The 23,758-nt window shown below is 40.4% G+C and overlaps 1 protein-coding gene across 1 annotated transcript; it reads right to left on the bottom strand.

The window, feature by feature from the left end:
* Positions 1–2,283: 2,283 nt before the first annotated feature.
* Positions 2,284–22,107, bottom strand: LOC114469064 (gastrula zinc finger protein XlCGF57.1). The gene is made up of 4 exons (XM_028456318.1): positions 21,955–22,107; positions 10,348–10,784; positions 9,265–9,659; positions 2,284–4,010 (listed from the first exon to the last, which is right to left on the bottom strand). Exons 2-4 carry the CDS (start codon positions 10,681–10,683, stop codon positions 3,329–3,331), a joined length of 1,413 nt encoding a protein of 470 aa, XP_028312119.1. The 5' UTR covers positions 10,684–10,784; positions 21,955–22,107; the 3' UTR covers positions 2,284–3,328.
* Positions 22,108–23,758: the final 1,651 nt, after the last annotated feature.

Here is a 23,758-nt window from a genome sequence, read left to right as displayed (position 1 = left end):
CAGCAGGAATGGCCTCTTTAAATTTAGCCACAGCACTATTGGACAGATTTCTACTCCTAACTATTTTATTGCACAGTGCGAGATCCTCTAGGATAATGTTAAAAGATATTAAAAAGTGATCTGATAGCAGAGGATTTTCAGGGTAGACTTTTAGTTCATTAATATCAAGGCCATATGTTAGAACAAGATCAAGAGTATGATTTAAACGATGAGTAGCTTCATTAATAGTTTGAAAAAAGCCAACTGAGTCTATTAGGGACATAAAGGCTGAGCTCAGGCTATCACTATCTTTGTCCACATGGATATTAAAATCTCCTACTATCAGTATTTTATCAGAACTGAGGACTAAGTTTGATATAAACTCAGAGAATTCTGATAGAAATTCAGAATAAGGGCCTGGAGGACGGTAAATTATCACAAATAAGACTGGCTGGCAGGTTTTTGATTTGGTATGAGATAAATTTAGAACCAGGCTTTCAAAGGAAGTGTAACTGGCCTTTGGTTTAGGATAGATTAGGAGAGAGGAATGATAAATAGCTGCTACACCACCTCCACGGCCTATGTCTCGTGGCATATGAGTATTTAAATGACTGGGAGGAGTGGCTTCATTTAAACTAACATATTCATCTTGATACAGCCATGTTTCAGTTAAACAGATTAAATCAAAGTTATTTTCTGAGATAAGGTCATTTACTAGTAGAGATTTGGATCTCAGTGATCTAATATTTAATAGAGCACATCTAATGCTTTTATGTTTTGGTGTTTCTAGATTTGAGATTTTAATTTTTTTCAGATTTTTATAATTGATAGCTCTTTTATTTGATTTTATGTTAAAATCATTGTGAAATATGGGTCGGGGGACTGACACCGTCTCCATAAAATAATATTCATCATCATCACAACAGTTGCCATGGCGATGAACACAGCTATCATAATAGCAATGGGAGGGAAACTGTCCTAAGGCAAGCGCAGAGGGGCGTGGAGGACTCCGCCTCTGTAACATGGTCTCATTCATGAGATGTCATAACAGTGACTGTGCCATGTTTTCTGATAGTAGAGATGCTCCCTCCAAAGTAGGATGGATTCCATCTCTTCCTATCAGGTTCGGTTTTCCCCAGAAGGATCTCCAATTATCAATGAAGCCCACCTCGTTTTCTGGACACCACCTCGATAGCCAGCGGTTAAATGATGACATGCTATAGGCTATACATGTCATCACTGGTCAGATTTGGTAAGGGACCAGAGAAAATTACGGAGTCCGACATTGTTTTAGCATAAGCACAAACTGATTCAATGTTCACTTTGGTTGCTTCCGACTGACGACGTCGGGAGTCATTAGTGCCGACATGGAGGACTATCCTATCAAACTTACGATTACTCTTTGCCAGCAACTTTAGATTTGATTCTATGTCGCCCGCTCTGGCCCCTGGGATGCACCTCACGATGCCCGCTGACTTCACTAGCTTCACGTTTCTCACTATGGAGTCGCCAATTATCAGAGTTTGTTCCCCGGTGAGTGTGTTGTCCTCACAGAGGGGGGAGAACCTGTTTGAGACGTGAACATGGTGGTGTCCCAAGCGGCTTTTTGACCTTCGACTATGCTTACCACGGACAGTAACCCACTCATTGCTGGCCGGGGGGGAAGCTAAGCTAGAGCTAGTGCTAGCACGGTCCGCACCGGCTAGGTCCTGCTTGCTAGCTTCGGTTTTGGTATCAGGGGTGCGGAACCGCTTCTCCAGATTGTTGATCCTCGCCTCCATATCTAACAGTACGCTACACTTTATGCAACTACCATTGTCCCTAAAGGAGGAGGAGGAGTAACTAAACATCTGACACACCGGGCAGGAGAGCGGAGGGGAGGAGAGAGAAGCCATAGGTGTTTTCAAGGCTAAAATATCAATGACAAGTTTGATTAGCGTTAGCAGAACACAGTAGTAGAGCGCTGCAAGCAGCGGTAGAGCGTAAACAGGAAATGATCGATACGTCACCACGTCACCAGCCAGCTGGTATTAATTATGTCATATATTAATTAATTGAATTAATATATGACTTTGTAAAAGATCTGATTGGTCAGGAGGCGGGGCTTTATCACAAGTTAGCACAATAAGAGCTAATCTAGCTTCATAGTACAGGTCCTACAGTGGATAAACTCAGCCTGGATTTGTCTCCATAGTAACCAACATAGTTTCCTTTAATGGAACAGTTTCTAAATCCTTTGTTCAGGTTTAGTGTGTGTGTGTGTGTGTGTGTGTGTGTGTCTCAGTAGTAATGAAGCAGGAGCAGTGAATCTTCAGTGAACACTTTAATACTTTTCTTTTTCATTCGTTACATGTTTTAGGAATGATGAGTTGTACACAGTGAGCATCCGTCGTTGTGCTGTTGTTGGTCATCAGGATACAAAGATTAACAAAAACAACTTTAACTGAACGCGAGCACATGAAGCTGACGTCAGATCCTGTTTACCCTGAAACCGCTCCGACAGAGCGCTCTGTGATTGGTCACTAATCAGATATTCAGACACACAGTAACCTGGGCTTAGGGTTCACCTGGTGATCATGTCATCTGATGACTGGTCTCTGAGCAAAGTAAAAAATATACTAACACATGAGGACAAAACCTGCGGTAACGAAAAGGACAAACAGCCTGTGCTTTTATTTTGAAAATGTGTTCATGCTTTGAGCACGTCTTACAGCTTAGAACCAGTTTGTGTTTCGGTGTGACTGGTGATGCTGTTATCTGGTGACTGAGATCTGGAATGGACTGCATAGCTGTCATCTGGTGTGTGTGTGTGTGTGTGTGTGTGTGTGTGTGTGTGTGTGGATTGTCAGAAGAACCAGATCCTTGAGTTTGAAGGGAACCCTGTATCTGTATTTATTACTGGAAACATGTAACTAAAGTTCACCTGATGGAGGTCAAACATTCATCAGATCATGTTTGGTTTGATTCCCCAGAGACATCAGGGCTCTAGTCCCAACGTAGAAAAAAGGACAGGTGTATACTGCCCTCTGCTGGTCAGGAACAACAACAGCTTCAGTGCCTCCATAATGACTCTTAATGTTAACGAGTCCCTGAAACGAGTCACTGGACGAATCAACAAGTAAACAATCAATTAGTAAACAGCTGGTCCCAGTACAAAAGAGTCCAATAGAAAAGTACGCACGCACACACACACACACACACACACACACACACACACACACACACACACACACACACACACACACACACACACAGTATGAAAGTAGAAACAGTGGTGGTTATACGTGTGAATATAAAAGGAGTAATATATATATATATATTTATATATATATATATATATATATAAGTTTTAGCTGCTGTTTGCTCCGTCACTGCTGCTGCTGGTCGTTAGCGGCGTCATGGGGTCCATGGTCTCTGTTGGCGCAGGTGGTTCTGAACGCTCTGAACGCTTGTGGATCTGCTCGTGTGCTTTGAGGTGTCCTGATTGGCTGAAAGTCTTGCAGCAGTGCGGGCAGGCATATGGTCTCTCTCCCGTGTGGATCTGCTGGTGAGCCTTCAGATGTCCAAGGCGTCCGAAGCTCTTCCCGCACTGCGTGCAGCCGAACGGTCGCTCCCCAGTGTGGATCTTCTCGTGCGTCTTCAGGACTCCAGAGTTGCTGAAAGTCTTCCCGCACTGGGAGCATGTGAAGGGTTTCTCCCCCGTGTGGATCTGCACGTGGTTCCTGTAGCCGCTCTCCTTGCTGAAGCTCCTCCCACAGTGCTGGCAGCAGAACGGTCTCTCCCCTGTGTGACTCAGCTGGTGAGCCTTCAGCTCCTTGGATTGGCAGAAGCTCTTCCCGCAGGCGGCACAGAGGAAGGGTCTCTCCCCCGTGTGGAGGCGTTGGTGTGAGCGCAGGTCGTCGGCCTTAGTGAAGCCTTTAGGACAATGAACACACACGTACGGTTTCTGACCTGTGTGGATCAGCTGGTGACGCTTCAGGTTCCCCGCCTGGCCGAAGCTTTTCCCACACTGAGAGCAGGAGTACGGTCCTCTCCCCTGGAACACACACACACACACCACATGTAAACATTCCTTCTTCTTCTTTGGTAACAATTAGAGCTGCAGTGATTGCAATTTTCTGACCAATCACCATCTTTAAAAGTCTGACCTGCTGATCCATATTTTCTTTTTTTTCTCACTGACATTAAACACCTTGAATGTTTTAATCTGATTTTATTGTGAAACAATAGAAACATGTTTTAACTGCACATGAGGTAGTTCTGTCTAATATAAATAAAGTTTAGAATATTGTTTAAAATATAAATATCACTTCCTTTAGTCTTTCATTTTAAAAACAAACTAAACGTGTCCAACACTGCAGAACTGTTTTCAGCTCTTTGACTAAAATAAAGTGCACAGTCAGCAGTATTTAGGTTTTACTAATAAAGAAAATCACAGGGTTTGAAGTAGATGATCAAATAATAATTTACTAAACATCTTAAAGACTCATTAAAGTGTAGAGCAAAAAAAAACAAATGTCCAGATGCAGCAGCTTTGTGGATATTTAAAGATTAAACTAAAAATTACTTCAACAGCTACAGAATAAAAGCTCCAAAAAGTCAAACATTCTAGAAAATAAATAAATAAATAAATAAATAAATAAATAAATAAATAAAGTGCAGCATGTGGAAAATTTTCAAATGTCAGCGTGTAATGAGTAAAATTAACATGACACAGGTTTGAGCTAACAGTGGCTAACAGAAGCTAACAGAGCTAAAAGTGCTAACAATGGCTAACAGAGCTAATAGCACTAACAGAGCTAACAATGGCTAACTGACTGGCCCTTTGCTCCTGCTAGCTTTAGCTTTAACTTAATTGCTAGCTTCAAATGCTATTAAATGGTGAATGACGTCATGTTTTATTTACAGCTCCATCACCACTAATTATTATTATTATTATTTACATGTTACATTAATTATAAAGTGTGATCTTGATCTCTTTTGTGTAAAACTACTGAACTGTCAACATGCTAGGTTGACCATTCTAAACTAACCATGCTAAGCTAATCATGCTAGGCTGACCATGCTAGGAGCTGCTGGGACGTGATATTTGAATGTAAACTGACCATACGTTTGTTAAATATTTTAATACTACACATTTAAATATGTGACTGTTTTTGTGCTGTTTTTAATTGTTAATTTAAGAAATAAACTGATAAAAACACAATACACAACATTGACAATCAAAACCCAAACAGAAAATAAAAACAATAAAATAAATCGGAATTAACTCAAAACATAAATTTCTAATTATTTTTAAAAAGCAACCTTTTAAATCGTACATGAACTGCTGTAAAATAAAAAAAATAGGCCGACCGGATGGAGACGCATTTCAAGCATGCGTTGAATGGATTGGGCACTGACATGCTAGGCTAACTGTGTTAGGCTAACCATGCTAGGCAAACCACGCTCCAGGTGACTGTTGTTATCCTGTGTAGCGGATGCATGATCACATGACATTGTGGGCGGGGCCTATCAGTCATCTCACAGCAGAAGGAGACCGTGGACGACTGTGGTGGACAAGATCTGTTTTATCTGCAAAGATCAGCTGATCGCCCAGAATGAACAATAGGGTAGTCGGGGGGGCATGCCTCCTCTGGAAAATTTTGCAAAAATGATGCTATATGGTGGATTTTGGTGCATTATATTAGTGTAATTGTGGCTTTTTTCTGTCTATTTTGTAGCACTTTTCTTAGCATGATGTATTTTCTCACCTAGGTTTTGTTTGCATGATGCATTTTAGGATGCACTGAAACGAAAATTTGTGGCCGAATAAGATATAAACGCTTGGCCGAATACGGTTGTTAGGTTTTTCACTATTGTTTTTAATAATGCATAAATAGCCTAGAATACATTTTTTTTTTAAAGAAAGTAAATGTTTATTAAATATTCTGACATTTATTAAATATTCCAGTATTCTGCTTTTCAAAAAGCACAACAAAGTTTTTCATTCATATTAACCCTTCAAATAAAACAAAACAAAAAACAAAAAAAAAGTGCATTAAAGGTGATAAACCCACAACAAATGATGAAGTCTGTTTACTAGGGGTTTCCACAGGTGTTACGACCCCCTCTAGGATGTCTGAGGTTTATTCCATAAAGCAGGTTATGTTCAAACTCAGTATGTTCAGGCTCAAATGAGGGAAACTCTGAGTATCTCATTCATAAACATGAGGTATGATCTTCTCTGAGTATGTTACCATGGCAACATTGTCCGTGAACTAAACCTGGTCACTGACAGGTTTTATCAAAGAAACCCTGGGTTTCTACCTGGCTCCGCCCACCTGAACACTTTATTGAACCTTAACACTTTTCTCTGAAACACATTAGTGACATCACACACCACAGACGTGTTCACATCATTACTAATGTTGTGTTGATTTATGTTTTTTTATTTTTGTGCTAACAGTAATTTTCTTTATAACATTGTAGATGTAGATCATTAGGTTGAGGTTGATCTACATTAAAACATCTACTGACGTCTGTAGTAAAGTTCACTGAATACAAACCTGTAGATAATATAAAGGAGGAGATGATCATTTAAATTAATACACTTTTAAGGCTCGATTATTGTTTTATATTATTATACAGTTAAATCTGTAGATCATACATACTGTATTTGAAGGTATGACAGTGCAGTGAATTGTGACGCTGCCCTTGTAAGTGCTGGGTCACAGGACGTAGAGATGACTCTGGTGATATTACATTAAAATCAATATAAATGATTAGATATGAAGCATCAGTCACTGTGTTTATATCTAGTGTAACAGGAGGACTCTCTATACAGACATCCTATGATGCTGACACGTCTCCTCAGACACATTTCATTATTATTATTCACCACTCGTCACGTCACTGAAGAGATAAAGTGATGAAGTGATCATAAAGTGTTATTAATTACAGGTGATTTAATCACTATAATCACTGAAGACTGAACACACCTTTAGAACAGGATCATATTCATCAAACACCAACTTATTTCACCATCAGAGTGAATAAATCACTGGTTGCCATGGCAGCTCGACTCATCTTCGTTCCATTGATGATAGCTTTTTAATCACGTGCGTGCACGTCAGTAACCTAAGGTTTACATACTCAGGGTTTATTGATCCACTTCATACCAGCTGTAATGAATCAGATACACAGAGTTTATCATGGAGGGTATGTTGACCTAGAGTTTATGGATAGACTCAGAGTTTGTTAAACCTCCTTTATGGAACACACCTCTGGTCAAGGCTTGAAGGTCCACAACATAAACAAGACACCTCACAGAAATCAAAGGTTTATCAAAAGTATTTATGAACAAAATTCTAAAAGTACCAACAGAACAAACTAAAAGGGACTGGAGACCCTGGCCAAACTGAACCAAAGTAGGGAGGACACTGGGCCAACCCTATACAGGGCCATCCTCCCAGCGTCCACCTTCTAAACTACAAACACATACAAAACACTAAAACTACCTAAAAATGAAAACAGGACTACCAGAAACCTCCAGTCCAAACTAAAATAACAAACTTACAAAGACCTCCAGTGGGGAGCTGAAGAACTCTCCCCACATGTCTGCTGATGGTCAGTTGTTGTGCCTCCATCCTTCTGGTCCTCTCAGCCCTTTATAAGCTCCTCCTCCTTCTCCTACCTGATTGCTGATGTGAATCAGATGTGTTAGGAGAGAAGAGGAAGGGCTGAGAGGCCATGAAGCACCAGCTGTAACCACTGGATACGTCTCCACTGTCCACCGTCCAGTAATCCCCACCAGTTGCATTTAGAGTGTGTCACGGTGCACTCTGGTTGGACGACTGTGACGTCACGAGACAGAGCAGTTCTCACAATATTTATATAATCACGTGAGAACGCAGTTAAATGTCTGTGTTCTAAACTCAACAATAAACAAATAAACAGGTCAGTGTTCCTAACGAAGGAGAACAAGAAGGTTGGACTCTGGATTTGTCATAGACACATTTTTATCAACAGAGAAGAGATAAAACTGTAAAACATGAACTAAATCAAAGTTGCTGCAGTTTACAGTGAGTTACAGTATGAGAGGAAACAATATAGTAAATGTGAGTTTGTTTTTACACATTATGACTTTTTTATGATGTAGTTACTTCAAACATTATCTGAAGTGTTTTATTTTGAAAAGTAACATGATATTTTTTTGCAGAGTACGTGCTTAACTTCCTGTTTAGCTTCATTTGCTCTGTGCTGATTGATGCGTCGTGCTCCGGTGTCCATCATAAATAGAAGTCCTGTGTATATCTGGTGGAGGACACCGGACTGTCGGAGCTGTGAAGGAGCAGACACGCAGCGCAGCGGACCTGGTGTAAATTAACATAAACTTTAATAGAAACCTATCAGCTCTGGTGACGCGGCGGTGACGTAACGCAGCAGAGCCACATCCAGTGGAAATTGGGGGTCAGCCACAGTAGACAGACTAATAATGTAAACCTTTTATAAAATCTGTTTTTTTTTTCCCAAATTCCATGTTTTCCACTTTAATTTTAAAAACATAATTAAACAACAATGTAAGTATCTTACAACAAGTAAGATACAATTAAAAAGTAGATATAAGTTGTAGTGACATGGATTAATCTGACTGCTCCTTTTTAATTATTTATATGTCATATAAAGATATATGATTTCCTCTCAGGGATCAATGATTTACTGAATCTGATCAAAACTTAATCATTAAACCTGATCAACTTAGATTAAATTAACTTATTTTAAATGATCCTGATGACATCATTCCAGACCATAATGATTAAACAAAAACAAATGGACACAATGATGCATCAGGGGTCAGAATATTTGACAGTATCAGAAGTAATCAATAATCTACAATGTTTCAGACTCCCTGGTATTGATGGGTTAGGGTTTATTAACATGTTTAAGAGTAGAAGGCGGCCAGAAAGAAAGTAGTAGCCGATTCCGCCCGCCACCTACGCTTCTGGACATTCCTGGGTTACATTAGTTAATGGATACCGACACAAACATTAAGATGCATCAAATCTCATAATATTGGTTGAATAATCCAAACGTAGCACCCTGAATTGTAATCTAATTGAATGGTGAGGTTCCTTAAATGGTACAGCCCTAGTTTGTCGATAACAAACGTAATCAACAACTAGTCGTCGTTTATGTCCTGGCTATGTTCAGGCTCAGAGGTTTGAATCATGGTGTGAACCATGGCATCCCCCCCCCCCCCCACCCCCACCCCACCATAACAGCGGAGGCATGTGATTGGCTGGCTCACCTGTGTGGATGCGCTGGTGAGTCTTCAGATTTCCCAGAGTGCTGAAGTTCTTCCCACACTGCGTGCAGGAGAACGGTTTCTCTCCTTGCATGTTTCGAGGTTTGCGAACAGTCACGCCCAGGGCCCGGCCGCCCCCCCTCACTGCCTCTGCTTTGCCCTGATGGGCCGGCTGCAGTTCGTACAGTGACGTCCCTTCAAAATCCACCTCAGGCTTCCCGATGGCGTCTGAGAGCAACGCATCAGGGCGGAGCTTATTGAGCTCAGAGCGCAGCTCGGCCATGTGGATGGACTCCAGGGGGGAGGAGAGAGGCGGAGCCTCAGTGTAATCTGTGCTGTAGTAACACTGGAGGTCCACGTGCTCCGACTTCATGTAGTCCAGAGAGTCGGTTACCTAGCAACAGGAGAGCACACGTCATAGCACATGAGTAAGACAGCAATGAACCAACAGTTGAAAATAAAACATCTGGAGCCTCTGTCACCATGGCCACTAAGCACCATCAGATCTGTTTCCTCTCCTGTTGAATGTGTGATTATCAGCTTTGATACAGATGTATAAATGCATCGCTACTGACATTAGCATCGTTAGCTTCACACTGTACTACGGACAGGTTTTTATATAGTGGAATTGATTTATATTATAACATAATGTGATGATGTAGATGTTCAGTTTTAACATCCAGGAGTGAATGTTTTATTTTAATATACTACAGACATCTCAGAGGATACACTTCAATCATAATTAAATGAATAGAATATTAATTAGCATTGATATCAATAATTAAATATAATAATATTATACTAATTAATTATTTTGGAAGTTGAGTCTCTGAGATGTTTGTAGTATATTAACATAAATATAATCATGGTGTGAATATTCTTGAGCTTTTTCTTTTTCTAGTAACAGAAAAATACGTGTTTAAGATTTATTTTAAAATAAAAACCAGAAACTTTCAAACCTCAGGAGGATATTAGGAATAAACTTTTATTGTGCAATGAGTGTTTAAATACAGAAACATTCAATAAATGTAAAAATGTTAACAAGAGATGGTTTCAGAGCCTTATTGTGTGTGTGTGTGTACCTGCGAGATGTAGTCAAACACAGAGTAGGTCTCGTAGCGTGACTTGTAGTCCAGCTCGTCTCCATGGTGAAATGGGAGCAGGTTGCCGTGGTGACTGTGATGCTCAGCCTTGATGTAGTCCAGCCCACTGATCTCCATCTTGATCTGCTCGTGTCCCAGCTCAGCGGTGGACAGTGGTTGGATCTCTGACAGGTCCACCGTATGGATGGGCTCCAGATCCTCAGGCTCGCTCTTCACACATGCCAACATCGCCATGGGCTCAGCCACCTCCGTCAGGGCGCTGAGCGAGGGGGCGGAGCCTACATCCAAACACTCAGCATCGTCCAAGTCGGTCATGGTGAGGGGTGGAGCCTAAGCTCCACACCACACTCTGCTGACCAATCACAACTCCTGTCCTAGCCTGAGCTCAGCGTGAAGATGGAGTGGGCGTCAGCAGCCTGGAGGTAAACATGTAAACAAACAGGTAAACACTAGGAATGTAGCGATGTCCAAATCTCACGGTCCAGTTTGATAACGGTACAATAATTATTGCGGCAATGTAGGTTTTACACAAAGCCACATGGTTAGCAGCAATGCTAACAATAACAAGAATGATAACCATCAAGAAATTGTCTGCTCACCATTTTGGCTGTATGTATTGTCATAATTTAGATTTATAACATTATAAACTTAACACTGCTTACTAACATACAGATTCTGTAGCTAAAGTGCAAAAAATATATAATCAAGACAGGTATAGAAACAGTCTAGTAACAATAAATATAATTAAAAAAAAACAACTAAAGAAATCAAAGTAGTGCAAACTTTTTTATTCTGTGTTTAACCTCAACATTTGAGGTCAGGAGTAATCTGAGTATTTACAGTATCCACTAGAGATGTGAATCTTTGAGTGTCTCATGACTCAATTCGAATTCTTAGGGTCACGATTTGATTCAAAATCGATTCTCATTTTAACCGATTCTTGATTCAAACGATTCTCAATATAAAAATGTAAACAATGCAAACTGTGTTAAGGCAAATTATGACATCAAAACAATAGTTTGTATAAGATATTTTTAAATGAACTGATTCTGATAATGTAATCACACAAAGGCAAACTTTAGACAAAAGATAACATTTATTCATGTTAAACAAACACACATTGTGCTGTCTATGTAATACATTGTAATTTGGGGTCACTGTTGTTTCCTGTTGAGATCATGTCAGACTTTAAAGGTCTGGGTGAGTTTGTGTGTTTTGACCCAACACTGTTGCCGTAGCAGTCCCTACTAAGTTCTTGTATAAGTGTTTGATAACACTCCTAAAACTGTGTTTGTGAAAGTTAAAGCTACGGTAGGCAATTTTCTCTAGATACACTTTTTAAGATTATTGTGTGACGTGATGTGGTGATGTATCGATCATTTCCTGTTTATGCTCTACCGCTGCTTGCAGCGCTCTACTACTGTGTTCTGCTAACGCTAATCAAACTTATTGTCATTGATATTCTAGCCTTGAAAACACTTGTTTTAATTTTTTACCGTACAGTTAAACGTACGAAGGTTAAGTAAAAAGCAACCTCGCCTCTTAGAGGCAGTGTAATCTCCTTTAAACTTCCTTTTGTCCTTAGCTTAGCTTAAATTTAGCACCTATGGCTTCTCTCTCCTCCCCTCCGCTCTCCTGCCCGGTGTGTCAGATGTTTAGTTACTCCTCCTCCTCCTTTAGGGACAATGGTAGTTGCATAAAGTGTAGCGTACTGTTAGATATGGAGGCGAGGATCAACAATCTGGAGAAGCGGTTCCGCACCCCTGATACCAAACCCGAAGCTAGCAAGCAGGACCTAGCCGGTGCGGACCGTGCTAGCTCTAGCTTAGCTTCCCCCCTGGCCAGCAATGAGTGGGTTACTGTCCGTGGTAAGCATAGTCGAAGGTCAAAAAGCCGCTCGGGACACCACCATGTTCACGTCTAGAACAGGTTCTCCCCCCTCTGTGAGGACAACACACTCACCGGGGAACAAACGCTGATAATTGGCGACTCCATAGTGAGAAACGTGAAGCTAGCGAAGTCAGAATCAAATCTAAAGTTGCTGGCAAAGAGTAACCGTAAGTTTGATAGGCTAGTCCTCCATGTCGGCACTAATGACTCCCAACGTCGTCAGTCGGAAGCAACCAAAGTGAACATTGAATCAGTTTGTGCTTATGCTAAAACAATGTCGGACTCCGTAATTTTCTCTGGTCCCTTACCAAATCTGACCAGTGATGACATGTATAGCCTATAGCATGTCATCATTTAACCGCTGGCTATCGAGGTGGTGCCCAGAAAACGAGGTGGGCTTCATTGATAATTGGAGATCCTTCTGGGGAAAACCGAACCTGATAGGAAGAGATGGAATCCATCCTACTTTGGAGGGAGCATCTCTACTATCAGAAAACATGGCACAGTCACTGTTATGACATCTCATGAATGAGACCATGTTACAGAGGCGGAGTCCTCCACGCCCCTCTGCGCTTGCCTTAGGACAGTTTCCCTCCCATTGCTATTATGATAGCTGTGTTCATCGCCATGACAACTGTTGTGATGGTGATGAATATTATTTTATGGAGACGGTGTCTAGAGGATCTCGCACTGTGCAATAAAATAGTTACAAGTAGAAATCTGTCCAACAGTGCTGTGGCTAAATTTAAAGAGGCCATTCCTGCTGCCTTAAACTCAGTGCACCATCCAATAAATAACTATGATATTAATTATAACCCCTCTCAACTGGATCTGCTTGTCGATAGCTCTGCTAGTCTACTAAAATCCACCTTGGACTCAATTGCCCCATTGAGGGAAAAAACTATTAAACGTCAGAGGAAAGCTCCGTGGTTTAGCTCTGAAACTCACACACTCAAACAAACAACCCGTAAATTAGAGAGAATGTGGCGCTCCAATAAAACAGAGGAGTCACGAATACTCTGGCAAGAAAGCCATAGTAAATACATGACAGCCTTACGACATAGTCCATCTACATACTACTCCTCACTAATTGAAGAAAATAAAAATAATCCGAGGTACCTTTTCAGCACTGTAGCCAGGCTAACACAAAGTCAGAGCTCTATTGAGCCCATGATTCCTCTAGCCCTCAGCTGTGAGGACTTTATGACATTTTTTAACCATAAAATTCATAAGATTAGAGATAAAATTAGCCACTCCCTGCCTTCACCTGGGCCTGCTGTACCATTAAATGTAAATAGGCCTAACCTAAACTGTTTCACACATATAGGACTTCAGGAACTTAACTCTATTATTTCATCCTCCAAACCATCGACCTGCCTTTCAGATCCGATCCCAACTAAGCTGTTTAAAGAAGTTGTTCCCCTGGTCTGCCCATCTTTGTTGGAGACAATAAATATATCCCTATCAATAGGCTACGTGCCACAGTCCTTTAAAGTAGCTGTAATCAAACCCCTTCTCAAAAAACCTACTCTTGATTCCAGCACTTTAGCAAACTACAGGCCTATATCTAATCTTCCTTTTATTTCAAAGATTCTTGAGAAAGTTGTGGCGGCTCAGCTCTGTGACTTCCTTCAAAACAACAGCCTGTTCGAGGACTTCCAGTCAGGTTTTAGAGCTCAACACAGCACAGAGACTGCTTTAGTTAAAGTAACTAATGATCTACTCTGGGCTTCAGATGAAGGACGACTCTCAGTGCTGGTTTTATTAGATCTTAGTGCAGCTTTTGACACTATAGATCACTATATTCTACTAGAGAGATTAGAGAAATTACTTGGAATCACAGGGACTGCCCTAAACTGGTTAAGTCCTACCTATCTGATAGGTACCAGTTTGTACACGTGAATAATAGGTCTTCTGTGTACACTAAAGTAAGCTACGGGGTTCCTCAGGGCTCTGTGCTAGGTCCAATCCTCTTCTGTATCTATATGCTCCCCCTTGGTAATGTTATGAGAAAATACTCTGTTAACTTTCACTGCTATGCTGATGATACCCAACTGTATGTATCAATGAAGCCAGGTGAGACAAATCAGCTATCTAAACTTGAGGCCTGTCTAAAGGACATTAGGGCCTGGATGGACCAAAATTTTCTTCTTCTCAACTCAGACAAGACTGAGGTCATTGTACTGGGCCCACGACACCTTAGAGAAACCTATGCTAGCCTAACTGCCCTAGATGGCATTACTCTGGCACGAAGCACAACTGTTAGAAACCTTGGGGTTCTATTTGATCAGGACTTATCCTTCAACTCTCACATAAAACAAACTTCAAGAACTGCCTTCTTTCATCTCCGTAACATTGCTAAAATCAGATCTATCCTGTCTCAGGGCGACGCCGAAAAACTAGTCCATGCTTTTGTTACCTCTAGACTGGATTATTGTAATTCTCTTTTAGCAGGCTGCCCGAACAAGTCGCTTAAGACACTTCAGCTGGTTCAAAATGCTGCAGCACGTGTACTGACTAAAACTAGGAGAAGAGATCACATTACTCCTGTATTAGCCTCTCTGCATTGGCTTCCCATAAAATATAGAATAGAATTCAAGATTCTTCTTCTCACTTATAAAGCCCTAAATGGACAGGCACCAGTCTATCTCAAGGAGCTTGTAGTGCCATACAATCCCCCCAGAACACTACGCTCTCAAAATGCTGGACTACTCGTTGTTCCATTGTCTCTAAAAGTAGTATAGGAGGAAGAGCTTTCAGTTATCAGGCCCCACTTCTCTGGAACCATCTACCAACCACGGTTCGGGGGGCAGACACCCTCTCTACCTTTAAGGTTAGGCTCAAAACATTCCTCTTTGGTAAAGCTTTTAGTTAGGAACCAGCTCATAGCTCATAATTAAGATGCAATAGGCATAGACTGCCGGGGGGGTCTGGCATGCTCAGTTGGAGAGAGGTTGGAGAGGGCGTTAAGAGAGAGGTCATTTAGGCTAGAGAGGGACCGGAGAGGGTCCCATTCCTCTCTCAAACACTCCCTCTATGTCTGCTTCTTCCCTTGTGTGTTTGCTCCTGTACTCCTTCTGGCTTTTGTCTTGCAGGTCCGTGGGATCCTCAGTGTGGAGTTACAGAGTCTCAACAACTCTGTCTCCACCCTTTCCTCTGCACACACCCAACACAGCATAATGTGGATGGCTGTTCATCATAGGAATGGGATCCACACAAGGTTCCTGCTGCTTAACAGAAGGTTTTCCTTGCCGCCATGATGAATTCATGTTGGGTGTGGGATACATATGTATGTGTATATACGTATATATGCATATGTGTGTATCCATAAAATGAAGAGTCCGTCCTTAAGACTGCTCTACTGTAAAGTGTCTTGAGATACCATTGGTTATGATTTGGCGCTATACAAATAAAAGATTGATTGATTGATTGATTGATAAGTTTTTGGTTAAAATTATCTTCATGTTCTGACAGAAATTAAGATCTTATGTTTTCTGAAAAAGGAACAAGGAAAATCCATCATGTGTAGCAGCTGTAAACCTGTAATAACTTCAACCAATGGAAATAAATAGTTTTTTAACCAATCACGTCTCTCTGTATCCCTGCTCGTTCTCCATCCCTCACATGCACAAGCTCACACTGAAAGCTTGTCACCGCTGACAGAGTTAAAACTGAGTTTTTGGTCATATTTAACATATATCATGATAAAGTTTATTGTTTATTTACTGCTGAATGAGACAATGATGTTTCTACACAATACAAGTGATGAGCTGAGCTCCTCTTCTGCAGCAGCTGTGAGCATGCATGTGAGTGAGACAGAGCACAGAAGGGAGGGGCTGGGGGGTAAAGGCGGAGCCATAGCGGAGGTTACATTCAAAATCATGACAGTTTTTTAAAATCGCCTACCCTACCTTTAACCATAAACGGCCGCTGATCGCGGTAAATGTTAGCTTGAGCATATACGTGGGTTTTCCCATTGACGTTAGCATCATGATAACTTCAATGGGAGAAAAACCTACCTTTTTTTCTTTTTAAAAATTTATTTTTGATGTCTATGAATTGATTCATGAGAATAGATTTTTCCCCCACCCCTAGGAAATACCCTAAAATGTTTCTTTTTTTCATATATGTATTTCTAAAAGTGGAATTTGTCGTGTTAAATATGTTAAAATGAAGAAAAAAAAAGTCAGAACCACACCAGCAGCAGGAAGAATCCTTGAGTCTAGTGCCTTAGAGTCAACCACTCAGCCATCCTAACACGGTGTAACACAGGCACATTACGCTTATGTAGAAAAGGTCTGGCATGCACACAGGAAGTGCCGGAACTATAGACACTTCGATAAAAATAAAAGTAAAACTTTCATACAATAACACTAATAGAGTGATCTGCATGCACTGATTTTTAACGTGTTGATGTATTCAAATGTATTTGTGTTTGTAATTAACCTGTTTACTAGGGATGTAACGATTCACTCAACTCCCGATATAATTCGATTCACGATTTATTATACAAAATGGGACAGTACACAAATGACTGAAAAATATTCCTTTTTTGGGGGGAATAGAAAATACTGTACTATTTTCCTTTTATTTTTCATTGTCAAAACAATGCAATTTAACTAAAAATAAATCTTGAATTAAATAAATAAAGGAATAATACAAATGAAGAAGAAGCATATTAATTTAAATTCTGGTTCTATAGTAAACAATGGAAAACTACATAATAGTTCTTTTTCTTTTTAAAAGTGCTACTGAAAATGTATTTTGTGCCTTAACCCAGTGGTCGGTTGGAATGTAGTTATTCTAGCAGTGAAGAAGAGATGCTATGCTAGCAGACAGAGCTAATAAAAAAATGTGACTTTTACAGATATTCACGTAATATTACAGATATTTTTTCGGTGCTAAAGGGGTAAGGAATCATTTATGAACACTTTTAAGAGTAGAAGGCGGCCGGAAAGAAAGTAGTAGCAGATTCTGCCCGCCGCCAACACTTCGCCCTCTAGCGCCCTCTGTTTAAAAAAGTACTGCGATTCAATTTTCACAGTATTGATATGAACCGTGATATCTATGAATCGATTTTTAACTGCCTTATGATTAATCGTTACGTCCCTACTGTTTACACTTTAAGTTGGGAATTGTTTTATTTATATATAGTTTTTTATTTATCGTGATGTTTATCGTTGTCGTGATAAATACTAAAAATTATCGGGATAACTTCTTTTCGTCCATATCGCCCATCCCTAAGATACATCATAGGAGCAACATCATAAAAGGATAAAAACATTTAAAGTGGACATATCATGCTAAATCCACTTTTTTAGCCCTTAAATGCATTTTGTTGTATATTTAGAGTGTTTAGAAGTACAGAAAAAATCCAATTACTCTCTTCAGGTGCTCCATAGATATCTTTATTTTCTGTTTTGGTCATATTTTTCAATCTGTTTTGATTTTTCTATTCTCTATTACGATTTTTGAACTATTACATCACAGTATTTGCAGCAGAACTGCCAAATTAAGACATCGACTCCAGGCCCAACACTTCGAGCAATCCATCATTTTTATTTCTGGCTTTTATTTTGTAGTCCAAGCTCCAGGATGCTGAAGTTACGAGAGGATAAGTCAAAATGTTGGGTTGTTGGATGTAGTAACCCACACGCTTCATTACACCGTCTCCCAGCATCAGAACCTTTTCAAAGTGTCTGGTTGAGTTTTATTTTTTATAGAAATGTACCACATCTGTGGATAAGGTCATTTTTGTGTGTGTGAAGCACTTCAATGATGACTGCTTCATCAACCTCCACCAGTATAAAGAAGGATTTACAGAAAGACTTTGTCTGATTGAGGGTTCAATTCCTTCTATCTTTGGAGACGATGAACAGAGCACTTCGGTAAGCTGTAAATAACGCTAAAAAGAGTGATGATAAGACGTCCCTGTCATTGTTTTGTTAGCATTAGCAGTTGCACCGTCTTCATATGTTAGCGCTGTGTGCTCGTTTTAGATCCTTGATATGGCCTACGTGATTTAATTTAAGTCTAAAGTTTTCATTAGTCATTTCATTTTGCTGTTTTGTCTCCGAAAAGACGGTATTAAAAAGCATTTCGTGACGTTAGCTTGGCGCTAGCGTTAGCTCGGTGCTTGTGTTAGCTCACTTGTTAGGGTTCTGCAGGTTCATCATCTTCATTTTCATCTCGCTCCACTGGGTCAGACTCTGGCTGGAACATGTAAGGCTGGATTGACAAGTCTAACGTTGTTGACATTTTGTAAATAACGTGTGAATAAAAAGTTTCTGCACCGCTACATAATCGTATCTCTTCTATCAAACTACAAAAATGGCCGAACAGGGTGGCGTTGAACCGAGAGGGGGCGGGGTATGAAGTGTCTCATTTGCATTTAAAGAGACAGCACCAAAACGAGTTGCTCTCAGAAGCACATCAGAAAAGGGGTAGAAAAGGGGTGGAGCTATAATAATGAGGAATTCAGACCCAAGCATTGGAGTTCTGCTTAATATAGACCACAACTGTATGATTTATATCTAAAAAGGACGGATTTAAAACCATGATATGTCCCCTTTAAAATCCAGTAACTCAAACAGTTTTTAAAAGTAACCACACAGTTGAGCTCCCTGAGAGACTGGTGCAGGTTATTCCAGAGTCTGGAACACCAGGTCTCCTCTGGTTTTACATTTAGTTTTAGGGTCTTTAGGAGACCCTGGTCTGAAGACTGAAGACTTCACCCTGAAGTGTAGGGGTACAACAAGTCTGAGATATATTGAGGGGTCTGACCATGTAACGCTCAGAAAGTCAGAACTAATATTTATAGTTTATTCTAAACTTCACTAGAACCAGTGCAGAGTAGAAAGAATGGTGGTAATGTGGGATGTTCTAGAATCACCAGTTAAAAGTCTGACAGCAGCGTCTGTACGATCTGGAGTCTGTTTAGGGTCGAGATGATAATAGATGTTTGACTTTAGAGATATTTCTCAGATGATAAAAACAGTTTTTAGTCAGTAGATGACAGTGACCCTCCAAAGACATGAACTGATCAAACACAAGGTTTCTGAGGCTGGTTTTAACAAATGAGCCCAGATCACCAAGATAGTTTTTAATCACATGACCAGAGTTTATGTTTTATTATAATTTATCTGGAGATCATTTGATGACAACCAGTTTTTGATACAGGATATACAGTCTAAGAACTCTGATAAAAAAGTGAAACGCTGAGTCATTAAAGGAACAGTACAACTGGATATCATCAGCATAAAAATGATTAGACATATTTTTAAAACCATGGATCAACCGACCAAGAGGCATCAGATACAATAAAAACTAAACAGGAACCAGAACAGAGCCCTGGGCTACTCCACATGACAGGTTGGACATATTAGACATTACATCATTAATAGTAACATTAAAGGTTCTTCTATTAATATAAGAGGTAAACCATTGGAGAACAGTACCAGAAAACCATCTCAGATGTAAGTGGATCAACCAGTATACTATGATCTACTGTATCAAAGGCAGCATCAGATCAAGTCAAACTAAAACTGTGTAACGACCAGAGTCAGTGACATCATCACGTCACTAGAAACTTTCAGAAGATCAGTTTCAGTGGATTGATCTAAAACCAGATTAATATTTATCATAAATATCATGCTGTTCCATGTATGAGGTTAGCTGGTTAGCAACCATTTTCTCTATGATTTTAGACATGAAGGGAAGCTTAGATATGGGTCAGTAGTTTATAGGCTCCCCCGGATCAAGATTGGGTTGTTTAAGAATGGGGTTTATTATCACATGTTTAAAAAAAGCTGGGGACAGAGCCAGATAAAAGTGAGAGGTTTATTAATTTTACCATCAAAAGACCAACAACATCAAAAACGTTTAAAAGCAGAGAAGTAGGAACAATGTCTACAGAGCTCGATGAGGGTTTGATCTTTCTACTAAAATCTGAACATCCTGTAGGCTGACAGGAGTGAAGGAGGACCATGAGCTCACAGGGGCTGATGCACTGCACAAGCTAACCAAGGGAGGAGTGATGCTAGCCCTGATGTCTTGTACTTTGTTTACAAAAAAAGTTTTAAAATTGTTACAGTCCTCCTGTGTGTGTACAGGCACATGGGACGGTGAGGGTGCAACAAGATTTTCAATAGTATTGAACAAAACCTTGGGGTTTCTCTTTATCGCAAAACAAGATTAGTAAAAGAAGCAGAGCGGGCATGCTTTATTAAGTCACTTAGCTCCATTATCTTTTCTTTTAAATAGAGTCTGTGCACCTCTAGTTTAGTGGTTTTCTACAACCGTTCCACTTTCCAGCAGCTTCTCCTAAAGCTTAAAATAGCTTCATTCATCCACGGACAAGGTTTCTTATTAGAGCCTGGAGTATTTTTAGCTGGTGCTACTGTGTCCAAAACAGACAGACAATGGCTATTGAAGTTTGTCATAAAAGTGTCATCATCACAACTAGTAAATGTAGTTGGATCGAAAGAGGCAGAAAATCCACTGATTGCTGCTTCATTAAGAATGAGTCTCTGCTTTTTCATATTAGAAGTAGTCTGTACCAGTGTGATTGACAGATTAAGGTGTAATTGAGATTGAGGTGTAATCTTTAAATTAAAATGAACATTTTGCAACACCAAATTACTCCAAAATAACATATGCACACACTTGTGGTATTTGGACAGATACCGCTTTGGGAAGATGTTCGCTACACACACTATTCATAATAAAAATATACCAAATGAGTAAAATAAAACAAAAAACTAAACTATTTATACAAAAACAAAAATGCTCAAAAATATACAAAAAGGCTCCAAAAACAAATTGACTCCAAAAAACACACATTACAGAAAAATACACCAAAAATGACTCAAAACTAAATATTTATACAAAAATGACTATAGAAATGCACAAAACTACACCAAAAAAGATACAAAAATGACTCCAGAATCACACTACAATGGCAACAAAAAAACAATAATTATACAAAAAAATGCACAAAAAGACAACAGATACAAAAATACACATAATAACTCCAAAAACATACAATCCAGAATTATGTTATATTAATTATTAGTATTTTATGAATAATACTTTACTGTACTAGTCTATATTTGTATATATATATTTATACTACTGATGATCTACTCCTAAAAACTTCTATAATTATTTACGCTGCTCTCACCATCAACTATAACACTATCAATAATAAGTACTAACCTATTTACTTGTCAATCATCTGGTTATGACGTCATGCCACGTCAGACGTCACTTTCAAACTTTCAGAACGATTTTGTTTTTAAACTTGTAATTTCACCGTTCTTAGCTTTCTTTGGTTTGCCTTCAGTTTGTTTCTTTTGTTGCGTTCAGGGCCTGGGTCACCGGCCTCTGCCCGTAGACACCCGGCTCCCGGTCCGGTACCGGGGGCGGGAGGTACCGGGACGCCCGCACCAGGCCGCTGTCACCGAGTCAGGGTTCGGAGAGTGTGCCGCACAAAGACAGCCGGGCTACCATGTGTAACGGTTAGCTAGAGGCCTTCCTAGCAGGAAGCTAAGCTAAGCTAACAGTGGCTCCAGCTGCAGCCAGCTGCCGGGGGAGGAGAGGGGGAGGCCGCGGTGCTCCGGCACTTCAATCCGCAGGCCGAGCACCGACAGGCCGACACAAAGGCCGGAGGAGTCCCCGGGCACGGAGGGGCCTTACCTGCGGACGGTCCTGCTCATGGTCAGGTCTCGGTCCCGTTCTTGTCCGGTTTGCGGCCTCGCTGCTGGAGCTCCAACCCGCCACGTCCACCGCCTCCTCCCCTGCTCCGGCTCGTGCACGGCACATACCCGTGGGTAACCATGACAACAACAGCAGGAGGCGCCACGGAGATGGGAGCGCGCAGGTCGGTCATAGGCTCTGCTCTATAATTATTTTATAACATATATACATTATAATTTATATACGTTTATAATTATATGATTATTATTTCATGATATTGTTATATTCTTCAGTGACGTCAGCAGAGCATTAGAAATGTTAGTGTTTTCAGAATATCACTGTTTATTCAATAAAACATCTTTCATGATTAAACTTCACACGTAAAGCTCGCTTCTTGATCAGCTCTAATCGATAAAAATCGAATATTAAAAGCGTTGGTAGCTGATTAATGGTCACTGACCGTGACGCAGAGCCGTTGTGTGTGTGACACTTTTATTTCAGTTTAATCAGCTTAATCAGGGTTTAAATGTGCTTTATGAATGAAATGTTTTAAAAAAAATCTGATTCATCAATTAATTTATTGGCCAATTAATCGATTATAAAAATTGGCTTATTTAATATCATGTCTACTACCTCAGAACAAGCCACTGATTGGATGAGAGTAGTTTTATAAGGGTCTAGTCTCTAAACACCTTTTGTGTAGTTTTTATGTTTAGATGATTAAGTTGTATTCGGTTTGGCTCAGATGGAAACATGTAAATAATTTAAAACAATAGTTAATAAATGAGTTCTGCTAATCATTAGCCAATGAACTAATCATTGAAGGAAGGGGAGGAGTCTGCTCAGGTGGAGGAGATCGTTTATTGTCTCGTACACTGAAAAGTACCCGGTCTGATCGATACAACAGGTAAAGTAAAAAAAACAGTTAACCTTCATCATCATCATCATCATCATGGCAGACAGGTGGAAGTTGGCTTATCGACATTCACGTCGCATGACATTGGCTGATGTTGGTCATGTGACCAGCGTTTCTAACGCTCTGTGGGATTTTTTTAGAGCAAAGTAAAAAAAGACTAAAAAAGTATTGCATCAAATCCAACGTTCGTCCGAAGGTTGTTCTGGGATTTGAACTTTAGCTTCTCAGTCACACAAAAATAACAAATATTTTTTTAAAAGTCCCTTTGTTCCTCGGTGAGGATTTAATCTGTTCCCAAGGAATCGTTAACCCATTCACGTTCCAGTTCAACAACACAACAGAACACATACTGTGGTAAGTACAAAGGTAATGAAACCATAGACTGAAGAGCTTTAATCCAGCCCACAGAGAAATGCATCAAAGTGGTTCCCAACCACTGGGCCACAAATGTTTTTATGCACGTTGCAGTCATTTTATTTTGGCGAGCCCTGCTCTGTGTGTTCCCTTGGATTCATCCTCTGTAAACAGCAGGTCAGCGCGACATCGCCATGGCAACCCCGTTGTGAAACAGAAAATCCAGACTTTCCTCCTCTCAGGCTCAGCGGACCAATCAGAGAGTAACTTTCCGGTCAATTATTCCCGCGGTCGATGCATTTCTCTGCGGCACTGTTTTGTAAACACAGAGGGCTGCAGTGATTGGCTGCAGCCGTCCATCGAGGTAACGAGGCGTGAAACACTGAACTAATGAGGTAAATGAGGTCAAACGCAGCGTGTAAAGGGCGGAGCCAGGTGACTGTACAAGCCCCGCCCACAGGTCTACAGCGTTGCACAAACAGGAAGGACTCACAGACGCACACACTGTGAGGCTCAGAGAGGGGGAGGAGCTAA

The sequence above is a fragment of the Gouania willdenowi genome, chromosome 8 (genome assembly GCF_900634775.1).
Source record: "Gouania willdenowi chromosome 8, fGouWil2.1, whole genome shotgun sequence".
Classification (NCBI taxonomy): Eukaryota; Metazoa; Chordata; class Actinopteri; order Blenniiformes; family Gobiesocidae; genus Gouania; species Gouania willdenowi.
The sequence above is the reverse complement of the archived record's forward strand: the minus strand, read 5'-3'. Positions and strand labels throughout refer to the sequence as shown.